Source organism: Triturus cristatus, chromosome 11 (assembly GCF_964204655.1).
Source record: "Triturus cristatus chromosome 11, aTriCri1.1, whole genome shotgun sequence".
Lineage (NCBI taxonomy): Eukaryota > Metazoa > Chordata > Amphibia > Caudata > Salamandridae > Triturus > Triturus cristatus.
The window spans coordinates 1,037,042,410-1,037,062,280 of NC_140594.1; the positions used below are offsets into that span (position 1 = coordinate 1,037,042,410).

General features: G+C 40.5%; 1 protein-coding gene across 2 annotated transcripts in view; it reads right to left on the reverse strand.

The window, feature by feature from the left end:
- Positions 1–3,069: 3,069 nt before the first annotated feature.
- TMEM44 (transmembrane protein 44) overlaps positions 3,070–19,871 on the reverse strand; it is a 198,792-nt gene continuing 181,990 nt past the window's right edge. For both annotated transcript variants that reach the window (XM_085635259.1, XM_085635258.1), the window contains one exon: positions 3,070–3,585. In XM_085635259.1, the coding sequence (XP_085491385.1) occupies positions 3,445–3,585 (141 nt within the window). In that variant the 3' untranslated portion in view covers positions 3,070–3,444. The remainder of the gene's footprint in view (positions 3,586–19,871) is intronic.

Here is a 19,871-nt window from a genome sequence, read left to right on the forward strand (position 1 = left end):
ACTAACAAATATCTGACACGTTTGCAATATAACCATGAGACCTATTAAAATATCCCAAAAGGCAAAATAAGAAATCTCAAGATAAAATGTTGCCCCAGCTTGAGTTCAGCATTAACTATTGTCAGGATCTTTTTAAAAACGTGTCACGAAATTTCAAAAAAGGGCTTATTTTCATTCTTTATGTCTAAACGCGTGTGTTTTGGTTTACATAAAAATATATTTTTTGCTTCTTGACAATCATGGATCTTGGATGTGGGCTCTGCAGAATGTTTTAGCTAAAAATAGTGACCTCTGAAACCAATTGGAGGTTTTACAATTTCCTCAGCGACACAAAGATCTCAGGGGTAGGGTAGAAGAGGTTTTTATACATGACCAACGGAATTTATCCTGGCCATATGTGAAATTTACCAATCTTCTGAGATGATGCATGGATAAGAACATCAAATGCCATTTTGGGTTGCATATTAATCAACTAGGTCAACTGAAGACACTTTGATTTCACTCTAAAGAGCACAATCCGTTCTTTGTAAATAGTAACACATAGAGCCATCTTGTAGCATGCTTCAGAGTACACCGTAGACCAATCGCCACAGGGCTGTCTTGTATACAACATGGAAAAGACACAATGCATCTCACTCAGTGGGTGTGAGGGTCTACGGTTTTTCAATGCCTGCTCATGGAGGAACCCACACGGCTGCAGAGTCTTCTAGCGACAGGAAAAAAATATCTAATGTTGCACACACAACATGCACATCATGCACACACAATTTGTATTTATTTTAAGTTTGTGCAAGAAGACTCTATGAGAGAGCTAGCTAGCATTTGAAATCTCAACCTGCGTTCTCTAGCAGAATGCTGTATGTACGTGCTCCAAATTCAACCCGCTAATAACAAATCCTGCTGAAACACTCAGTGCGACTGATAATGTAGGGCCTGTGACACAGACAGTCATCTTGTGGCTCAAGCTCCATAGACAATGGCTTTATGTGCCTGTTTTTTCTGTAGTGTCATCCTTGACATGAAGTGGCCCTCCCGGGGCTAAATCCTGACCAGTGGGGACCTCCTTGGCATTATGCAACCCATTCCTGATATGATTTCCGCTTTGCATAATTGTGGCCCTTTGAGTAATATGGGCACCCTTAGTATGATGGTGCCTACAGCTGGCATAATTATGGAGCTACTGTCAAATGATTGGCATCCCGGCACGTGATGGTGATACATCTGCAATCAGGGCAGAAGAACGTGATAGCATATGATGAGAATGGCAAACTGATGTGTTGCGGAAAGTGAATCTGCGTTTACAGAATGTAAACAAATTGTGTCATTTTCAGAAACTAACAAGCTGGTATTGGGTGACAAAACCATTCAATTTCCAAAATATATTTTAGTGATAATTCATGCAGAGTTCTGGAGACTTACCGCTGACAAGGTTTCTTCGAGAGCAGCACTTGGTATTCAGGCTATTTCATGATTCACGTGGAGGCATTTTGTCATCTTTCGTGGTAAAGCTGTTTATGATAAATTAACTACTGATGTTTGAGGCTTGAGACTGTGGGATTGATGTAATCAGTCAGTGTTTAAATTGGTGTGGTCTCTGTAGCCTGAGCAGTACCTTTACTGTCTGGCCCTCTAAAACCCATGTTGCTGAGTTGCCTAAAGCCTGGGATTTAGGGATCTGATTATTACCACCATGACCTTTCCAAGTAAGTAGATTTCTGGTTTTTACATATAACTGAGAAACTACTAAGAAGGGACAGTTAAAATTAAAAAAGAAAATAAACATAGGAGCGGAGAAAATGTTCTGATAAATAGGAGTCCTTCGATTAGGGTGTGGAAGGTCGGGAGAACTGCCCTACTGGAAGGGGATGGAGATCTTGTTGGACGCGAACGGATACAGGGGATACGTTCTCCCATGATACAGATAAACTAATGAGTATCGCCCTACCTAATGAGGAAAAGTGCAGAGATGTGTGTGCACCACGATTAAACACCACTTCAGTGAGAAGTGGAGAAAAGGAAAAATAATCCTTTTTTATATATAACCCTCACCCACTGTAGCAGTGGCATTCTTCATCGGATTTGTCTCGACTCCCAAAGGTCAGGTTGGGCTCAACAGTGTTCCAGGGAGCTCTTTGAATATTAGTAGTCTGGGAGAGCTACACTTACATATAAATTCCTCATCCACTCCCTAGGTATCCCTTTATTAGCAGAGTGGATGGGAAATGATTAAAAATAAACTATATGAGGGACAACAGGGATTTGATGGTCCTATGACCCTAACAGTGCCAACATGTTTCTGCTCTTAACTACTGGCTGTATAAGGTCCAAGACATTCGCCAGGGCGGGTTCATTTTACTAATACTCCCCTGGTGAGGTCTCTATTCTCAGAGGTTTCTTAATAAGGCATGCACAATGAAAGAACTTTTGGGCATGCACTGGCAGTTAATACTTGCCAACTCAATGGTACCTAGGAGGAGGTATTTTCAAGCCCCACGGATATGACAGTAGTAGGTACACGGATGGTAGGGACCCTTGACGGAAGTTTAAATACATGGCCAACCTCCCTCCGCTCCCTGTGGGGCTTGAAAAGACCCCCTCCCGGGTGTCTTTGAGTTGGCAATTATTAACTGCTCATGCATGCCTAACAAATCTTTTATTGTTCATGTCTTATCAAGAAACCTCTGGGAATTATTTTGCCACATTTGTCTCAAAACAGTCTTGTGGATGATGAAAACACCCATGAGGAGGATCAAGCTTGCTGAGCACACTGGGATAGTACTGTTTTAAATATTGTGTGCCTCTCAGATAGCAAGACCTTCTAGGTGGGTATTCTGTAATAGAATGCATTATTTGTTCACTTTTTCCAAATATTTGCCGGGAGAGGGGGCATTCCTCCTCCAATCACAGTAGAGAAAAGTAGTCCTTTCTATTTTCAAAACCTCCGCAGCCAACATTCAAAATGATCGACTTCTCAATTTATACACTTGAAGTGGCCCATAAGTTGTTTTCTAGATGATTGAAAACAAACTGCAGCAGCATACAAAACAATGAAACGGATATGGATGATCATTTATCAATTTTAACCCATTTTTTATTTTTACACCATGTTTTATAACCAGTATTAACAAATATCACCTGTACCATTTCATAGAGTAATAATATTGAATTGTTTTGAGCACAGCTATTCTTTTCCAAGATTGAAGAACATTTTGCTCCTTTTCTCATTGTTCTTTGGCAGTCAAAAGGCACATGTTCCATTTTCCCTGTGCCTCGTTCTCTGAAAAGACACCTATTCAATTTATGACTAACGGAGAATCCATGACGAAAATCTTGAAAAGAGTGTGAGCTGCCAATAAATTCCAAAACGCAAAATTGTTTCCAGTAATCCTGTCCTTCCTCATTGCATCACCTGCAGTTGTTTCTCATGCCAAATTTGATGCGAAATTACAAACTGGATGGTAACTGTTGGGCATAATCAGAATCCTCCCTGGAGCCCACATTGAGTACGGAGCTGTCATGCGGTTCAATATTCGACATGTCTTCATGATTGCCGTTCCATTGTTGATTCAGGTCTTCAAAGTCCCACTGTAGATAGAAAGATATACCATATTGTGTTTTAAATTCCTTAAAAATAAATGCAAAACAATCACAAATCAATTTCTGTAGAGCAACTCTAAAGGGTCTAAAATCATTGGGTCCAATTCACAAAGAACTTGCATGTTCAATTACTTAATGAACAAGTAGTGCAAGGTAGTCACAAAAGGTGTGGTTGCACTCACAAATCCTTTTACTTGTGTGCAATATTAACCCCAAGATGATTTAATATTGCTATTGAGTAAACCCTACCCAAAGAAAGGGATAATGGGCATTCTGGGGTCTGGTTGTCTGGGAAAATTTGGGAACTTGAGAGTTTGTGTGTATTCCAAACCGTTCTCTTAATCATTCTCACCCAGAAAATGGTGGAAGATTTGCTCCTGCCATCGCTGGGAGCAATTACTTGTGTCGGGTGAGAAGAGGAAGGGAGCAACACCGGAATTAGCGAGTTGTAGGGAAAGGGGTCTCCCCTTGAGGAAAAATGAAATAGACATTGCAAAACAGTGACATTTGCCCTCGAAAAATTGTGCTCTGAGTACAATTGTGCATGCAAAATTGCTTTCACAAAGTCACAAATGCAAATTCATAATGTTTTCCAGGAATATGTCTGGGATCCTCCGATGGTCATAAGATTTGTGGTGTAACCTTGTAAATCCCTAAAATGAGTAAACCGGACTCAAACGAGGTCCTATAACCTTCAAAAGTAGGTTTCTCTTTTTTTGTGTGTGTAGAAATGTGAATAAATCTGTAAGATTAAAACTAAATTAAAAACAAAAAACATTTGTGATCGCTGGGTTGAACCCTGTGTGTGCAGTAAAAGATGTCATGTGAGAGGTTAGAGCATCTGTGAGTTGTGGTTTGTGGGTGATGGGCTAATGAAGATGAGCAAAGTAAAGATCCTTTAGAGACCGGCAGCAATGCATTGAGTTACCCACACATAGAGGAAAGGAGACGCTCCCAAAAGGACAGGTGTTTCTGAGAGATGAATAGGTTCAACCGAACCCCTGGGCTTCTTCGGGTATGGTGTGGTGTGGTGTGGTGTGGTACGGTATGGCATAGGGATTTAAATATGCATAAAATACTTTGCGTATAGGTAGCATGCTACTGCATTGGAGCTTAATGTTATTTAGTCATGCATAAACTATAAAGTTTGTTATGCTGTTGTCATGTTGTCAGGTTAAGGTTGTTTTGAGTTATTTGAGATGATGCAAACTAATACGGAACTTTGACATTATATAGTTTCATATTGTATGGGCATTTATATATTGCTTTCTACGCCTGATGAGGAGCTGATGTGCTGTGACACTCGGTAGAAGGACAGCACTCTATTCTGGGAAACACTTACATTAGAGACACTTGTCATACCAATTGAGCTGCAATTTGTCATGCTATTGGAACAGTTTTAGTAGTTTCCATGCAATTTCCCATTCAAGCTGTTATATAAAGCTGTCACAAACTGTCATGCAATCGGTCATTACATGTCCTAATGAGGTGATGCAATCTGTCATGTAGACCGTCAACAATCTGTCTGCACTTGCGGTAACGTAGTGATCATGCGAGCGATTTTGCAAGTAGTCAGGGAAACGTAGAGCTGCATTCCAAATGTCATCCCAAATGTGACTGAATGCCAGCCGCTGGTGGCTAATCCAACAGGAAGTCCAACATGGGGGTTAACCATAGAGCGACACAATCTTAGCCCCGGCAGGAGTGCCAAGCCACCAGGAAGCACTGTATGGACTCAACACAGGAGTGACAGAATTCTAGCCGCTTGGGTGGTGCTAAGCCAAAAGGAGATGCAATGCGGTCTAGTCTAGTGAGAGAGACACCAAAGGTAGATCACCGGATTCAATTGAGAAGTATTGAATTAGTGGGAAGGCGATGTAGTTGACTGCGATGCCATCTCAAGTGTCCGTAGGAGGATTATGTTAGGATTATGCAGTGCGGGAGCTAGAGGTGAAATGACACGAATCACAGAAAAGGGCTGTTAACGCTATATCCTAATGGCATTCACTCCTTATCACCAAGTGTTCATCACTGACAACCATCTCAAGTATTAAGGAGTAACAATAAAGCATGGAGTGATAGTGCCTTGGCAGTTCCTTTGAGTAAAGTATGGGAGGGTTGAAGTCCTTGGCAGGTTGGATGAGTATTAATGCTCAGTTCATGCCAGCACTAAATGAAGCAGCGATAGGATTGTTTAGAGTCGTGTCTTTGTTCTCCATCATGTTATATCAATTACATAAAACAATTACCACCACTCTGGCAAGTGTTGTGGGAATCACAGGAGAACCCTACATTATCTGGTTTATTTTCCCAACTTTAGATCCACCTATTGATATTTATTAAGGCCGTGTGTGATTGATTTTTATCCCGCAGCGTGGTTTGTATAATCTTTCCTTTCTCTCTTTTTTCAAAAGTTTTCCGGGGTGATCGGGGTTAAAGGCATGTAAGTGAAAATGTGCTCATTTCTAGTTTATTTTGAAATTAGCCCTTCAGGAGCACTTTTTTGTTTCACCCGATACTTACCCACTCTCCTTGGGTTCTATTGAGTTGCCCTTTACGTGGATGCAGCATTTCTAGTTTAATCATATTACATTGATTTGTGATATACATTTTTTCCTGAATCTCTCTACTCATATTCCACTTGTGCAGTGTATTTTCATCACCTGTGCCTACCATTCTCTTATTGGTTTTATCTTTGCTGGTAGAGCAGGCAGTCTGTTAATCTGCACCTGGACTGGAAGCCGCCTGTATTAGTTTGCACGTGTTTTGTCCTCCCATTCAGTTCTCAACCTATCAACGTGGTGACTAGCTCTGTAGAGCTTTTTTTTCCAAATACATTTTTCCATGAGTGTTAGTCCCATACTCTTCAAATATGGAACACTATAACAAGGGTCCATTTCTCTTAATCTAATATCCAGTACAAGACATATTCCACCCACTCCTATACCTTTTGGTGGGCTACCAAAAGTCAGAATAAATGCTAAATTGACCACTGCTTGTGTTACATTAACCAATCTTGGGTATCTAAAGCACTAACAACAAGATATTTTCCGCACTACTATGTTTGAGAATATACTTTGAGGCTCTAAAACAGTCGAGCCAGAATATATTTTGTTAATTCATACTAATTTACAGTAGTGGACAATACGCAGGCATTAACCAATGTTAATAGATGACATAGTACATTGAATACACTTTGAAACTGATGCACTGTGTTTGAATATACAAAAGTGCTCTGTCTGAAATATACACAGGCAACTTAGAGAGCCATTTGATGGTTTGCTATCATTTCATAAATTGAATTCTCGTATTTTCTTTCAGTACACTTTTGTTTTCAAAGTGGCATTGTCTTGTAGAATCAACCAAACTTTGAAAAGCTCATCAAGCAGTGCTTAATTTTTAAAAGAGTGAGTGCCGGAGCTCTCGTCGGAAGGCCACTGCAGCTTGCATCCCACATTGCCCCTGCCAGCTGCCAATGACCGTACAATCACAGCTACTAACCATCACACTCTTACAAGTGTGGCAATTCATACTATTTCACGCCCCCAAAGCTTTAAGAATGGCCTAGGAGGAAGGAATTAGTCATTGTAAATGTAAATAGAAGTTGTTGTGCTCATAACTAAATTAGCCAGACAGCATCACTATGTGGCAGGCTGTCATAAGTCCCGGTGCTGGCAATAAGGTGCCGGTGCCAAGCACTGGAAACCACCGGCTCAAATTAAGCACTGTCATCAAGTCCATCAGTCACCCCTACCACCATGAGAAATGTGTCAACTGAAAGACTAAAAAGTAAAATTAAAAGTACTCCAAAACAATCACATTTGTAATTACTCACTGGGAAAGTCAAACATTTTACCCTACAAACAACTGATCCTCTAAGAACAACGTTATGCGAGGGAAGTTCATTTGACTTTTTTTTTTTTTAAATAAATAATTTGGTCAGCCATTTTTTTTTATATACAAAACCAATTGAGTCTGGAAAGTTAATGAACACATGGGATCAGCACAGTAGGTGCCATATCCAGTGTTTAATTTGAGCCAGAGGTTGCAGGTGGGGCCCACAGCACTCGTTTGTAAGTGCAGGGACTTGTTTGTTTTCATGAGACTTTGACCCAGAATAAGAGAAGAAAAAAGGCAGAAAAGGGAGAATGAAGAGGGAAGAGAAAGACATGAAAACAGTGACAAAGGGATAAAAAATAGAAGCTGCAAGAGTGAGATAAAGGGGCACAGAGTGGCTGGTAGTGGATGAAAGCGGCATGAGTTGGAATCAAGACTTGACAGCTTTGTATTTGGCAACCAAGACATTCAGCTGCAAAAACAATTAACAACTTTGGCACCACTTCGGTTACAAATCAATCGCTTGCCAGATCCTTCTTCAAGCACGATTCATATAGGATTATTGGGGAGGAAGGCCGCTCCCAGTGGACCAACAAACACCAAAGTACTGACACTGAGCAAGGGCAGGAAACAAAATGGATGGGTAGCAACACACATCAGCGAGAGTCCTCACCGACACCAATTCACCTCCCTCTAGATAAGAATTTTCAATTTTGATTCTGTTTCCACTTGAGATGGTGGGAGTTTCACAATGGCATCCCCGCTTTTCAATTTTCATGTTTGTACTTTGTTTACTGAGAGTCGGATTGGAGTAAGCCATTACCTAGATCTGGTTCAGATTGGAGCACAATCTAAAATCCAAGGTAAAGAGTAACCAGGTTATTATTCAAGGTTCCAGGCAATACACAATGTTCATTGAACTTTAGGACATTACATACCAGCTGTCCCACAAACGCAAGCTCTGGGTACTCCTGGAAGCTTGTTATTGAGTAAACAACAGTTTGAAATCTTGCTAACAAATGTTAGCCTCAAGATATACCTGGGTGTAATCTTCAAAGACACACATTTTATGCTTTTCTTTAAACCATAGATTTTTTTTAAATGTCCAAATACAACATGAACATTGCAGCTATAGAGCCTTTATTCAGAAAAATTGAACCAGTCCAAATGCATTAATTCATTAATACCCCCACAGGCTAATATTGGGATTGGTTTTTAAATTCATATAGTAAGATTGTATTCCATTTTGCTACATGTTTTTATTCTAACATCCGAATTTCTTCGTTTTTGGGGTATTTTCCTTCTTGCGCATTTCCCTTTTAATCTAATTTGGTTTGGAAATGTTAACCTCTTTCTTATATATAATTTTGTTTTTTGCTTGTTGTTCCAAATGTATCGCTTGCATAACTCACTTTAACCTCTTTCTTATATGTTATTTTGTTTTTTTGTTTGTTGTTGTTAAGTGTATCATTTGCATAACTCATGAAATCCTTTCTTACTAATAGAGAACAAGAGAACTCTTCTTGGAAACCAGTTTACTATTTAGGGGTTAGATAGTTTGGGTTTTTCCGAAGTTCTGTCAGAGCTCACATCAAGAATCCCCCTTGACTTTTAGATCTTAGACAATCTGATTTTCAACAGTAATTCCTTGTTACAGCAGACATTCATGTGACATAATTCCCTTTACATCAACTTGTAACAATGCCAAGATATACACAGATAACATGGTCATCAGTGTGCAACGTGATACGGATACACAGGCCCCAAACACTGTAAATATCACAAAATCATGCAGAGGATTTACAGTCACACACAAATTACCCATCATATACAGCAACACTCCCACTTCCCCCATAGCTTGAAGATTCTATGATAATAGTCCCACCTAACATATGAACATAACAAGACTAAAAAAATAACGCAGTGAAGTGTTTCCAAGGCTTCTAATGCTAGTAGCACAATTACATGTAGATCTCTTGTCCCTCATCTCTCCAACTCCTGATAAGTCTGATGCATGGACACAAATTGGATCCTGCGGATGAATCAAGCCTAGGTCCCATAGAAAAGAAGGAGAGAATAAAGAAACAGGAGGCTGTGAAGGAAGAATGACAGATATGTGTGTGGAAGCAAGTGAGATGATTGACATCTAGACCATTGCTTCCCATGCTAGTCATTGAGGCGAATGCGAAAGTAGCATTAAACACTGGTTCGATACCATCCAATCCACTACACACATTTCTCCATTGGCAGTCCATGCTCTCGGTCTGTCTCCGTGGCGCCTCGATGGGCTCTTTGCTGTTAGCTGCCTTTATTGCTTTTAGCGCCGGGACGCCCCTTTGCTGGGGCAGCTGTGCGCTCTACAAATCAGCCTAACCTAACCAGCCCTTTTTAGAGTGCTGGGTGATACGTTCTGTAAACACACAAGAAAAACTCCATAGACTTCTCTTGATGGGAGTGCAGAAGAGGCAGGGGCAGGTAAGATGCTAATGAAAGTGGATAACCATGCATTACAATAGTTCTGAGTCGAACACACAAGTTGTTATTGTTATACCTTTATACGATGTCAAAGGTTTCAACCCAGTAAAAATGCAATAAACAACTGGACGAGCTAATTTTTAGCCTACATTTTTGTTCATAGAATAATACAATATTTTCAATGATCTATTTCAGGATTTTATGGCATATACAATCTTTAACCTTGTATTTGAAGTTAATACAGTCCCTCTCCCACAATTGTTCATTTAAACATGAAAATATGGTGAGCCTTGCTCACATTTATAAATATATCCTTAAGCGTGTGCCGTGGACAAAACATTATTAGTTAATGCCATACCAGTAGGGTGACCAGATGTCCCAGATTTGCCAGAACAGTCACTGTAATTGTTGTGCTATCGCGACACTTTTGTCCCTTTAAATACATGTCACGGTTTTTGGAGAAGGCAGTTCATTAACCACGCATGTTGCTATTAAAATATTGCATATGCCCACTTCCACCTGTGCATTTCTGGTGTGAAATAACAACAGTAATTCAAATACTGTAAAAACACAATGGCGGTGCTGTCCCAGACCCAGCCATGCACACCGCAGGAGGCCAGCACGGCCATCTCCCTGAACCCAGTCTCCCACACAGGCTTAACCTGCTAAGTTCAGTTAAAGTGGCAGCCCACAGTTTGCCGACACTCCCGACACGTGATCCTTTGTGCAGCGAGTTCAAAAGAACTAGAGGAAATAACTCGCAGGATAAAGCCGCATTTATCCCGTCAACTTTAATCTGTAGCAGGCGTACTCTGTAGTTAAATTCCCTTTATTTGCCCTTTTCCCAACTGTAAAAGAGGCAACGTTTTCGTTTGTAGACCTGGCTTAGTTAACCACGCATAGTTAGAGGTTGTGATGTAAAGAAATTGATTATTTGCATATTTTAATAATTGTATTTATATAGCACTTACTACCCCTGACAAGGCATTGAAATATTTTACATTTTCTTCTCCTGATCTCACGAATGGCGCTGATGTTTAGGTCAGTGCTGAGCTCTCTTGCATTTCATCTCATATAGCCATAGTCGCGAGCTTGGGCTTTGGAACAGGGCGCTTAAACTGAAGTCGAACTAGGATTTGCAGGGAGCGTACAGTGCTGTATAAATTGTGGTTTACTTACAGTCCGCAAGATCAGTACATTTGTAAGTGTTCACCTGGCATGTGCACTCAATATGATCAACCATGTATGTCTGTGGATATTTACCAAGAAATAGTCAGCGGACTCCCACCCCCCCACACTACCCGCCCCATCTGGCACCCTATCATAGCTTCGGATTCTTTTGAGCTCAATATATACTCTTTTTTTATTTTTATAGCTGCTCTTAATGAACTAAGTTGAATGACATTTTATCCAAAAAGGTTCACTTTTATTAACTTTAAAACAAATGTTGATTACTTTCTTTTCATTCCATGCATTTCCGTAAATCATCCAAATGTACTGCGCGTATTCAATGCATTTTCGGGGGAATTTGGCATCTGCTGCAAACAGGAGACTCATATTTCAAAGCCATGCGTAAATTATATCTTGAGTGTAATGTGTGCTAATTTGACATCACACAGATAGAAATAAAATAATTCACTACATATATTTGTTTACTCTAAAAAAATTTTTTTTTTAAAAAGCCATGACCACTTTGGATATATATACATACACTTGTTAAAATTGTGTATCTGTACTAGGAGAGGGACTGGAGCAGAGCAAATCTCCTAAAAATGCAGGATTGCAAGGAAGCCTTCTCAAGCCGCTCACCTGCTCTGAAGGTGTGCCATTCATTTTTATTGCTGTCGCCAGCTTTTTATCAGCAAAATATTTCCATCCTGGGGATAATGGAAAGTTCCACAGTCCAAGGGTTTTTATAGCTTTTTGAAATCTGAATAACTCTCCAGTCATTATCAGTGAGCTGTGCACCCGGAAGCGTTTCCGTCTTAAAGTGGGACACAATTTTCACTCGCAGCAGGTCACCTACTCAGAGCAAATGTAAACCATATATCTGGCCGGGTTTAGATCTATCTTAGAGCAGAAGATCGAAAAGAAGGCACATAAGTCAGGATAAGGAATACTCCCCTGCATAGTGCCTGAATTTACACATGGGGATGCTAACAAACATGTATGGCTCAGACTTCAGCACTATTTAATAGCTCGGCAAAAGCTACTGCTCAACATCAACTCTTCCTGCCTAATTTTAAATTAATAATAGTAGTCATTATAATAATTTGTTTTTATATGGCGCTTGATGCCAAATTTTTTACCATGAGTAGCTGGTGCCGATATTATCCAAAAGAAAGGTCCTCAAGTTATCAATCTCGGAATTATTATGGGTCGAGTCAGCCCTGCTGTGATTCCAACTTGCGGTTCACACCTGTGCCCAACTTTTCTAGGGCTTTGCACTGGTCCAAAATGATGTCAAGTAATATATATATATATATATATATTCTGCTCCAAAGGTTGTCCACCTAGTGAGTAGCACTCGATCAGCAGCTTTATTTATGATAGGCAGGGATGAGGATCCGCTTGTAGAATCCGCTCCGTAATGGAATTGCAGGACGCGTTTCAAAGCTCCATATGCTTCTCTTCAGAGGCTTGAACGGAGACGGTGTGTGCAAACGCTGAACCCAAATGGAGTTTTTATCGCTGAGGTAATGGTGTTTTTTATGGCTAGTTAAAATAAACAATTTAAAACATATAAAGCGGGTGCAGAGAATTCAATATTTGGAACAAAACAGGTTTCATTTAAAAATACATAGATAATTTTAATGATGAGATAAAAGAGGTGAAGAAAAGATATAAATACATATTACTAGACCACAAACATTTCTGCTTTAATCTAAATAATGCATTTCTTGGCATTTAACTGTTTTGTTTTACTGGTGAAGCCAATTCCTTTCTTTTCCTGATGTTCTGAACCGAACTGTTGCCTTCATAATGCAAGAGGAAGTTGATCACACCAAAGACTTTACATATTATTGTGCGAAAATCCGTTGCTTTATTGCTCTTTAATGATTAACTCTTTGCTCAAGATTGCATGACTGTTGTAAATTTGACATAATTCTTTAGAACTAAAGTCTATTTTACTAATTCGCCATAAAACCTACTATTATATTTAATTACTGAATGAAGTATGATTTTTAACAGCAAAATGTAGAGATTGTTTAAAAGCTACCCATTAGGGAAGTGATTTTAAATGCACATTATCCTTATAAACATATGTGCCGATGAGCCCCGTTCTCATTACCGCGCATGGTTTTAACTCAATGCCACTAATTCGAAGGCTGAGGAAAACTTTAATGAGATACTATAATAAATGCCTATTACAGGGACCTAACCTTATTGAAAATATAATTTATATTCATAATTTTAGGGGTGTTATCAGATGAATGTATATTATATTTAGAACCAATTTTCTCTGGACCTTTTTTTTAATCAATTTACTGTATTGAGCCCTACACCCACCTAGTACATCTTGCCTGGGTAAGCCGTGATCTTGGTCTACCTCACAGAATACATTAGCTGAAATGCCAATGGCTGGATTTGGTGTGAAGGAAGCCTGATTCAACTGTATTAAGAAGCTCTTTTCTTAGCCACTCCCCTCCTGAAATTTATTATTTCAACATAATGAGCACCTTTTATAGAGGAGTGCTGTACTCTTAATAACATCAACCATCCTCTCTAAAACTTGGCATATTTAGTGCGCTTCGTTCAGCAAATCTGTGAGTCTTTGGTAGAACAAGGTGAATAAATTTATTAAGCAAGAATATGGAGACTTAAAAGTAGAAGTTAAATTGGTTTGCACTGAGGACTTTGAAAGTTGCCACTTTAGGTACAAGCGTGAAGGGAGCTGGAGGGACATGTTTTCTTTCACAGCGCCAATCCACTCTATTCTGCACCCCACTTGGATAGTCTTAGAAGGATACCTGGGAGACCCTGGTACAAACTGTTTCTGAAAACCCAAGCGGCAAACAAAATACAAACGACCCTAAAGACATCTCAAAATAGGCACAATCAGGAAAGGTGGTCTGGTTGAAGGCTCAGCCAAGAATTCCGAGACACCACCATGAGGGAAGCTCAACCTTATCTGGCTATTATCAAGAAGATCTTCAGAGACAAACATTTACCCCCGAAGAAGGTGCTAGGAACCAAAATGAAAAGCATGGCCAAAGTGTTGATGTTTTTAGGCTTTTCACCTTTAAGCTGTTGACGGGAAAATGGATGGATGCATTTAATTCTAAAAGTTACAGAATGGATTTGCATCTTTTTTTTACAATGAACAAGTCAACAAGTAATGAGAGGTGTAAGTGAGAATGTGATGCCTTTCCTAGTGTGTTTATAGTTACAGTAGGGATAGTCCCTTCCTTTATAGAAGACTGCACTGCATCTGACCTGAGTGTGGGGAGCCTCAGGAGCACACTGGTGCCAGCATCAGCACCAGCATGTGGAGGTTGCACTGGAGCTCCTCCAGACCTGAAATCATGTGAGATCATCATTCAAAACACAGGATGCCTTTGTGGTTAAGCTGGGATTGTTTGTGTTCCACTTCCTTGAGCAGCCATTGTTCATACTAACCCTCCTTGTGCTCACTACAGTGCACAACTGATTTGTGCATGGTGTAGTTGCATTGCCACAATGCCAGGTTTTAAGGCCTGCTATTCTCTAAGCCGAAACATATTGAAGGGACCCCTATAAAGGAAAAGCGAAGTTCTCCTCACCCTAGCCTCTTCACTACATGTTTTCGCAATATCACAACTGTAACCCACAAATAACTGAGGACGTGGAGGGACAGTATTTTGGGTATGTAGAACTTAGAATTTGTTTTTATCCCTTTCTAATCCAGATATGGGGAAAAACCATGAGAAAGGCTGTTTATATGCGGATTTCTGCATGTTATTCATACATTACACAGCCTTTTCCACGCACATACACGCAGGATTTTCTTAGTGGAATGTGTGCTAGAAAATAACTCTAAGGGTACTATCCATGCAAGTGAAGCAATCTGGATTCTTCCATAAACGTTTGCAATTTTATCGGCATTATAATTCCTGTACTGAGGAGGTCTGTGTCATTTCACGCAGCTCATTATCTCTCACCATTCGTGTCTCTGAATAATGCCGGGTTATAATAAAGAGCATTTAATAATAAAGAGCATTTATAAGGCGCACGGCTACCTCAGGGGAGGTGTCCCTGGTTTACACAAACTTTGCAACACTACTGGTCCTGCCATGTACTTCTCCAGACCTGCAGCAGTCCTAACCTCATGTGGTTCCAGCACCACTCTGTGTCCCATCATCCACTTCTCTTGGTCCTAGTTTTGCACTGCTACAGATTCCATACCATACCCAGTCTGATATTACTCCTTGTCCTTCAACACTTGTTCACCAGCAAATGCTTTAAATTGACCAGTACTCACAGGCACCGAGTTATAGCACCTCTTACCTTTTCCCTTTCAGTACTTGAGCTTCCCCCTTGGTTCAGAAGAGTGTTGGAACAGATCAGGGCATCTTGGCAGGCTCAGCTTTGTGGACAGGAGTAGGAGCTGCTGATGACGAGCTTGTCCATATAGGGTCTTTCTGTAGGTCACTATGACGTCTAAGCACCATTCACCCTTTGCTGAGCTGCTGCTGAATTAACCAGCAGTGGTTCTTTGCGCTAATGTTTCGGCTACCCAGGTGTTGAGAGGCCTGCGTCACAATGTGATTGACAGTGCACGGTCCAATCACGCCTTGCTGTCAATCACACTCAAAATGCAAGTGTGATGCAGGGCCGCTCAGACGTCTCTGCACATGCGGGAAATGTAGACAGCAACCTCAGAGTGAGGATCATGACAGCCACGGAAGTGGGCTTGAGGGTTTAGTATGCATGTATGAGTGTGATTACAAGTGTATGTGATAAGCCCACTTCCCAAATACTGGCACTGGTGGTGTCAAATAAGTTTGTGAGCTTGGCTTATATAGAACACAACATGCAAAATTGTCAATATAATATCACGTTTGGCTTTCATTTATGTGTCATGAGTTAATAAATGTAGATTGGCATATTTATTAGGCGCTCCAGTAATGAAAGGAAGTTTCCCATGGTTGCTTTATCACGGCATTCTCCATGAGTAATGATGAAGTATACATTTCTTGCATTTTAGTTTAGTTTCACTCGAGGTAATCAGATGTAGTCTCAGTGGTGTCTTAGAGAGCTACATATAAAGAAGCTGCCCTCCACTTATCACTCGAACTACCCGGGATTCCCTTTGTCTCCTTTACACAATTTATGCGTCACTCTAAGCCTGAAAGGGTATGGTTTTGAAACTCTATATATATATATAGCCTTCTGGTGAATAAAATATGATGAAAATCTCCCCCAGCGTGTTGGTGCCTGGTCTCTAAAGACGTCGAGAACAAGATTGGAGAAGATATATATATATATATATATATATATATATATATATATATATATATATATTCACTGATAAAAGCACAGATTACAGGGACATTATAGTTGGACTCAGATTATATGCGTACGAAACCATAGAAATTCAGCAGTTATAATTACCTGAGCTATCTATACCTTACGATCCTGCAATGCACTGCTTATGACCTCACATATTGCATCACTCATGACATGGTGAGGGTCATCACTAGCTTATACTTAGTAGTCTTTTGTGTGTGATGAACGCCTAGTTTGTTGTTCTCTGTGCGTCTAACTCTTATGTGCACAATGGAAGCCATTGCTAAGCAAGTCGTACCAGTTCTGTGAAGCTTGGAATGGATTTCCACTGTATAAAAACCAACACCATTAAATTTCTCAGCACTTGTTTTATTTTTAGTGTTGTTTTAGAGAAGAGGAAGTATGCCAATCTACATTGCGTGCATGTCCAATAAAGGTTACGATACCAGTAAAAGTTACTTTGAGGATATCAGGGAGTGGTAGATTTGTGTCTGCATAAGATATATTCAGCAGGAAAACTAGGTGCAAAGTTCAAATATGCTTCAAGATTATGAACAAAAGAAAGGATGTCAGTGGTCCAAAATGAGTTTCGGTAAAATTATTTTATGATGACTGTCCAAGGAGAGATTGTATTCCATGTTATTGTGTTTTGTATCATTCTATCATTATTATGGCACCGGAGTTCATTCTATGCTTTGCTTACTTACGTTTGATATCACCTGCTCTGAATAATCTATTTTACACGGTTTGTAGGAGAATATATGTATGGTCACACTTGGAGGCTAGCCTTCTGGATGCTGTGTAATGCTTATGACAAAGAAGTACAAAACAAACACAGCCACAATTAAGGAGGCACACCACAACCAGGAGGAGTAACAAAATGGAAGAAATAAGTTCCAAGTGGCATTAGAACATTGGATTGTTGGGGACTCCATTAAAGGTAATGAAGCAGCTCAGGCCCAATAATGCTGGTACAAACCATCTGCTCCAACACTGCAATGCTTGACTTTCTTTCTCCTTGTTTATTATGGATGATTGTTCTATCTTCAGTGGGCGGAATGTTCTAATAGCATGATTGCCCTTCTGTCTCATGCTATACTGGTTGTTAAAAGGCTGCCACCGTCTTTATAGGTCCAGGAATTTGTCTCAATACTTTTAACAGCCATTATAACCCTCAGTTTCTGGCTATAAAGCTTATGGTTTCTTGCCATTTTTCACCTGGTAGTACCTAACCTCTTCATCATTTCTTCCTTTCTTTTAATCAATAGAAGATGAGGCTGGTTTTATAATTTAGCTGACTTCTCAAAGAGGACTCAGAGCTGCCCATGTATTTCATAAGGATGAATATATGTTGGGAGTGCTTTTTTACTGCTCCAAAAAATATAGTGTGCAGGGCAGTGCTCGTTGTATAGGAATGTCCACATTACAAATTAGAAAACACAATAAGGTGATGAACGGAGTGCTGAAACTTTTCAGATACTCACCCCCCCAGTCACAGATCTGGGTTTAATCCATCATTGTTCTTCTGCTCACTGAGACACCCCAGTTTGGACCCAGCCATACGCAAATCAGTCTTGACCCTGTTCCTCATGGGAACAGTCCTGCCTGAACTGCCAAGCCAGGTCCTCCCTGGACCAGAAACAAGCATCCTGGTTTTGAGGTTTCACCCCTCATCAGCCAGGCTAGCTTGAATCCAGTGGCAAAGTGAGCAAGGGACCCACGCCTGGGCATACCCTGGCCACTTAGGGTGAACATAGCAAACACAATAAGATGATGGGCGGAGTGCAGAAACCTTTCAGACACTCACCACTGTCACAGATCTGGGTTTAATCCATCATCGTTCTTCTGCTTACTAAGCCACCCCAATTTGGACCCAGCCATATGCAATTCAGTCTTGACCCTATTTCTCATGAGAACAGTCCAGCCCGAACTGCCAGGCCAAGTCCTCCTTGGACCGTAAATAAACATCCTGGGACCTGTTTCGAGGTTTCACCCCTCATCAGCCAGGCTAGCGTGAATCCAGTGGCTGAGCTCAGCTTGCTAAAAAGTGTTATTTAGAGTATCACCCTTTAGGCATATAGATACACACATAACTGGGTAGAAGGCAGGGGGGACAGGGTGGCGTTAGTGCGTATGCATGGCTCCGCCCCAGTTAAACCTGCCCAGGAGTACGGACCAGCAGAGAGTCCCACCCTCTTGGTATTGTGGTCAGATTGTTACTCTTACAAATGCCATTGTCTGCTCTGCATTTCGTTTTGCTCTAAGGAGATGAATTCCACGTGGCCTCTTACCCAAACACGAACTTCCAGTTTTTGGCTTGGAAGCTCTTATTTTAGGCAGCTGAGTATTTAGTCTACTATAAAGCGGAATCACTGTCTACGGTATAGTCATGGAATTTTAGTATTTCCTCTCCTAAAAAGTTAACAGCACTTGTGAACAAATAAAAAGCAGTGCCACAAATATTTACTAGTTTTACCAGATGGTGGGTCTAAAGACAGGAGAATGGAAGATATCCCATGGGCACAGTAGCATATCTTTATCAATTACATGTAACCCCAGACATTTTACTAGCAGCAACTGCCACATTCAGTATTCAAAGATGAGCCTTCAAAGTACACCACATTCTATAATAATTTTATCGCGCTTTATACTGATTCTGCCATTTGTAACCAATGTGTATAATAAATGTGACAATTACCCACTTACATTGGTACTCAATATACTGACTTCAGAAGAGGAGTTTGCCTTACTAGGATCCGAAATTGTGAGCGTCCGGGGTACCTGCCGATGCTCGCAGTGAACATTAACTTACAGAGCTGTCTAGATTTTTTAAATATGTATTACTGTTATCCTTCTACAAAGCAAACATTACAAAAGCAGGCGGGGCCAATCAATGCCCATTAGAACCTTAGATCACATGCACATAGTATCTGTACAAGGACCTTTAAACCTTAGGAAGTCCTACTGAAGACCATTTCAAGCAGAGTAGGAGCAAAACTGTGTTAGACTACTATTTTGTACCCATCTTCATCCTCAGCATTTTCATTAAACTGTTGCCGAAACATGTAAAACATATAAATTAGGCTCAAATGTGTATTGTGCAATCCACAGTATAACATGTTGCGTATGAATCACATAGCACTGCCCAGTGGTGAATCCAATCCAAACAAACGTTTGTTAGTGTTATTTCCTCACTCAGCCCTTTGCATTCATCTTTACTCAATTTTACTAGGGGCTCCAATGATAGTGTGCCTTGTGGGGGAGACAGAGTCTGACAGAGACTAATCTCTGTGGGTTGCACTGCCAGCTGTCCACAAAGATAGCCACATTTTATGGAGCTCCTGGAAGGGCTCCACTGATTAGCAAAACAGACCGGACTATTCTCCATAGGGGGTGAACAGTGTCGCAGACTTAAGGGCAGGTAGCATGGAGTTGATTTTGCCCTTCTCCCGCCAAACAACGCGGGTTTTAGA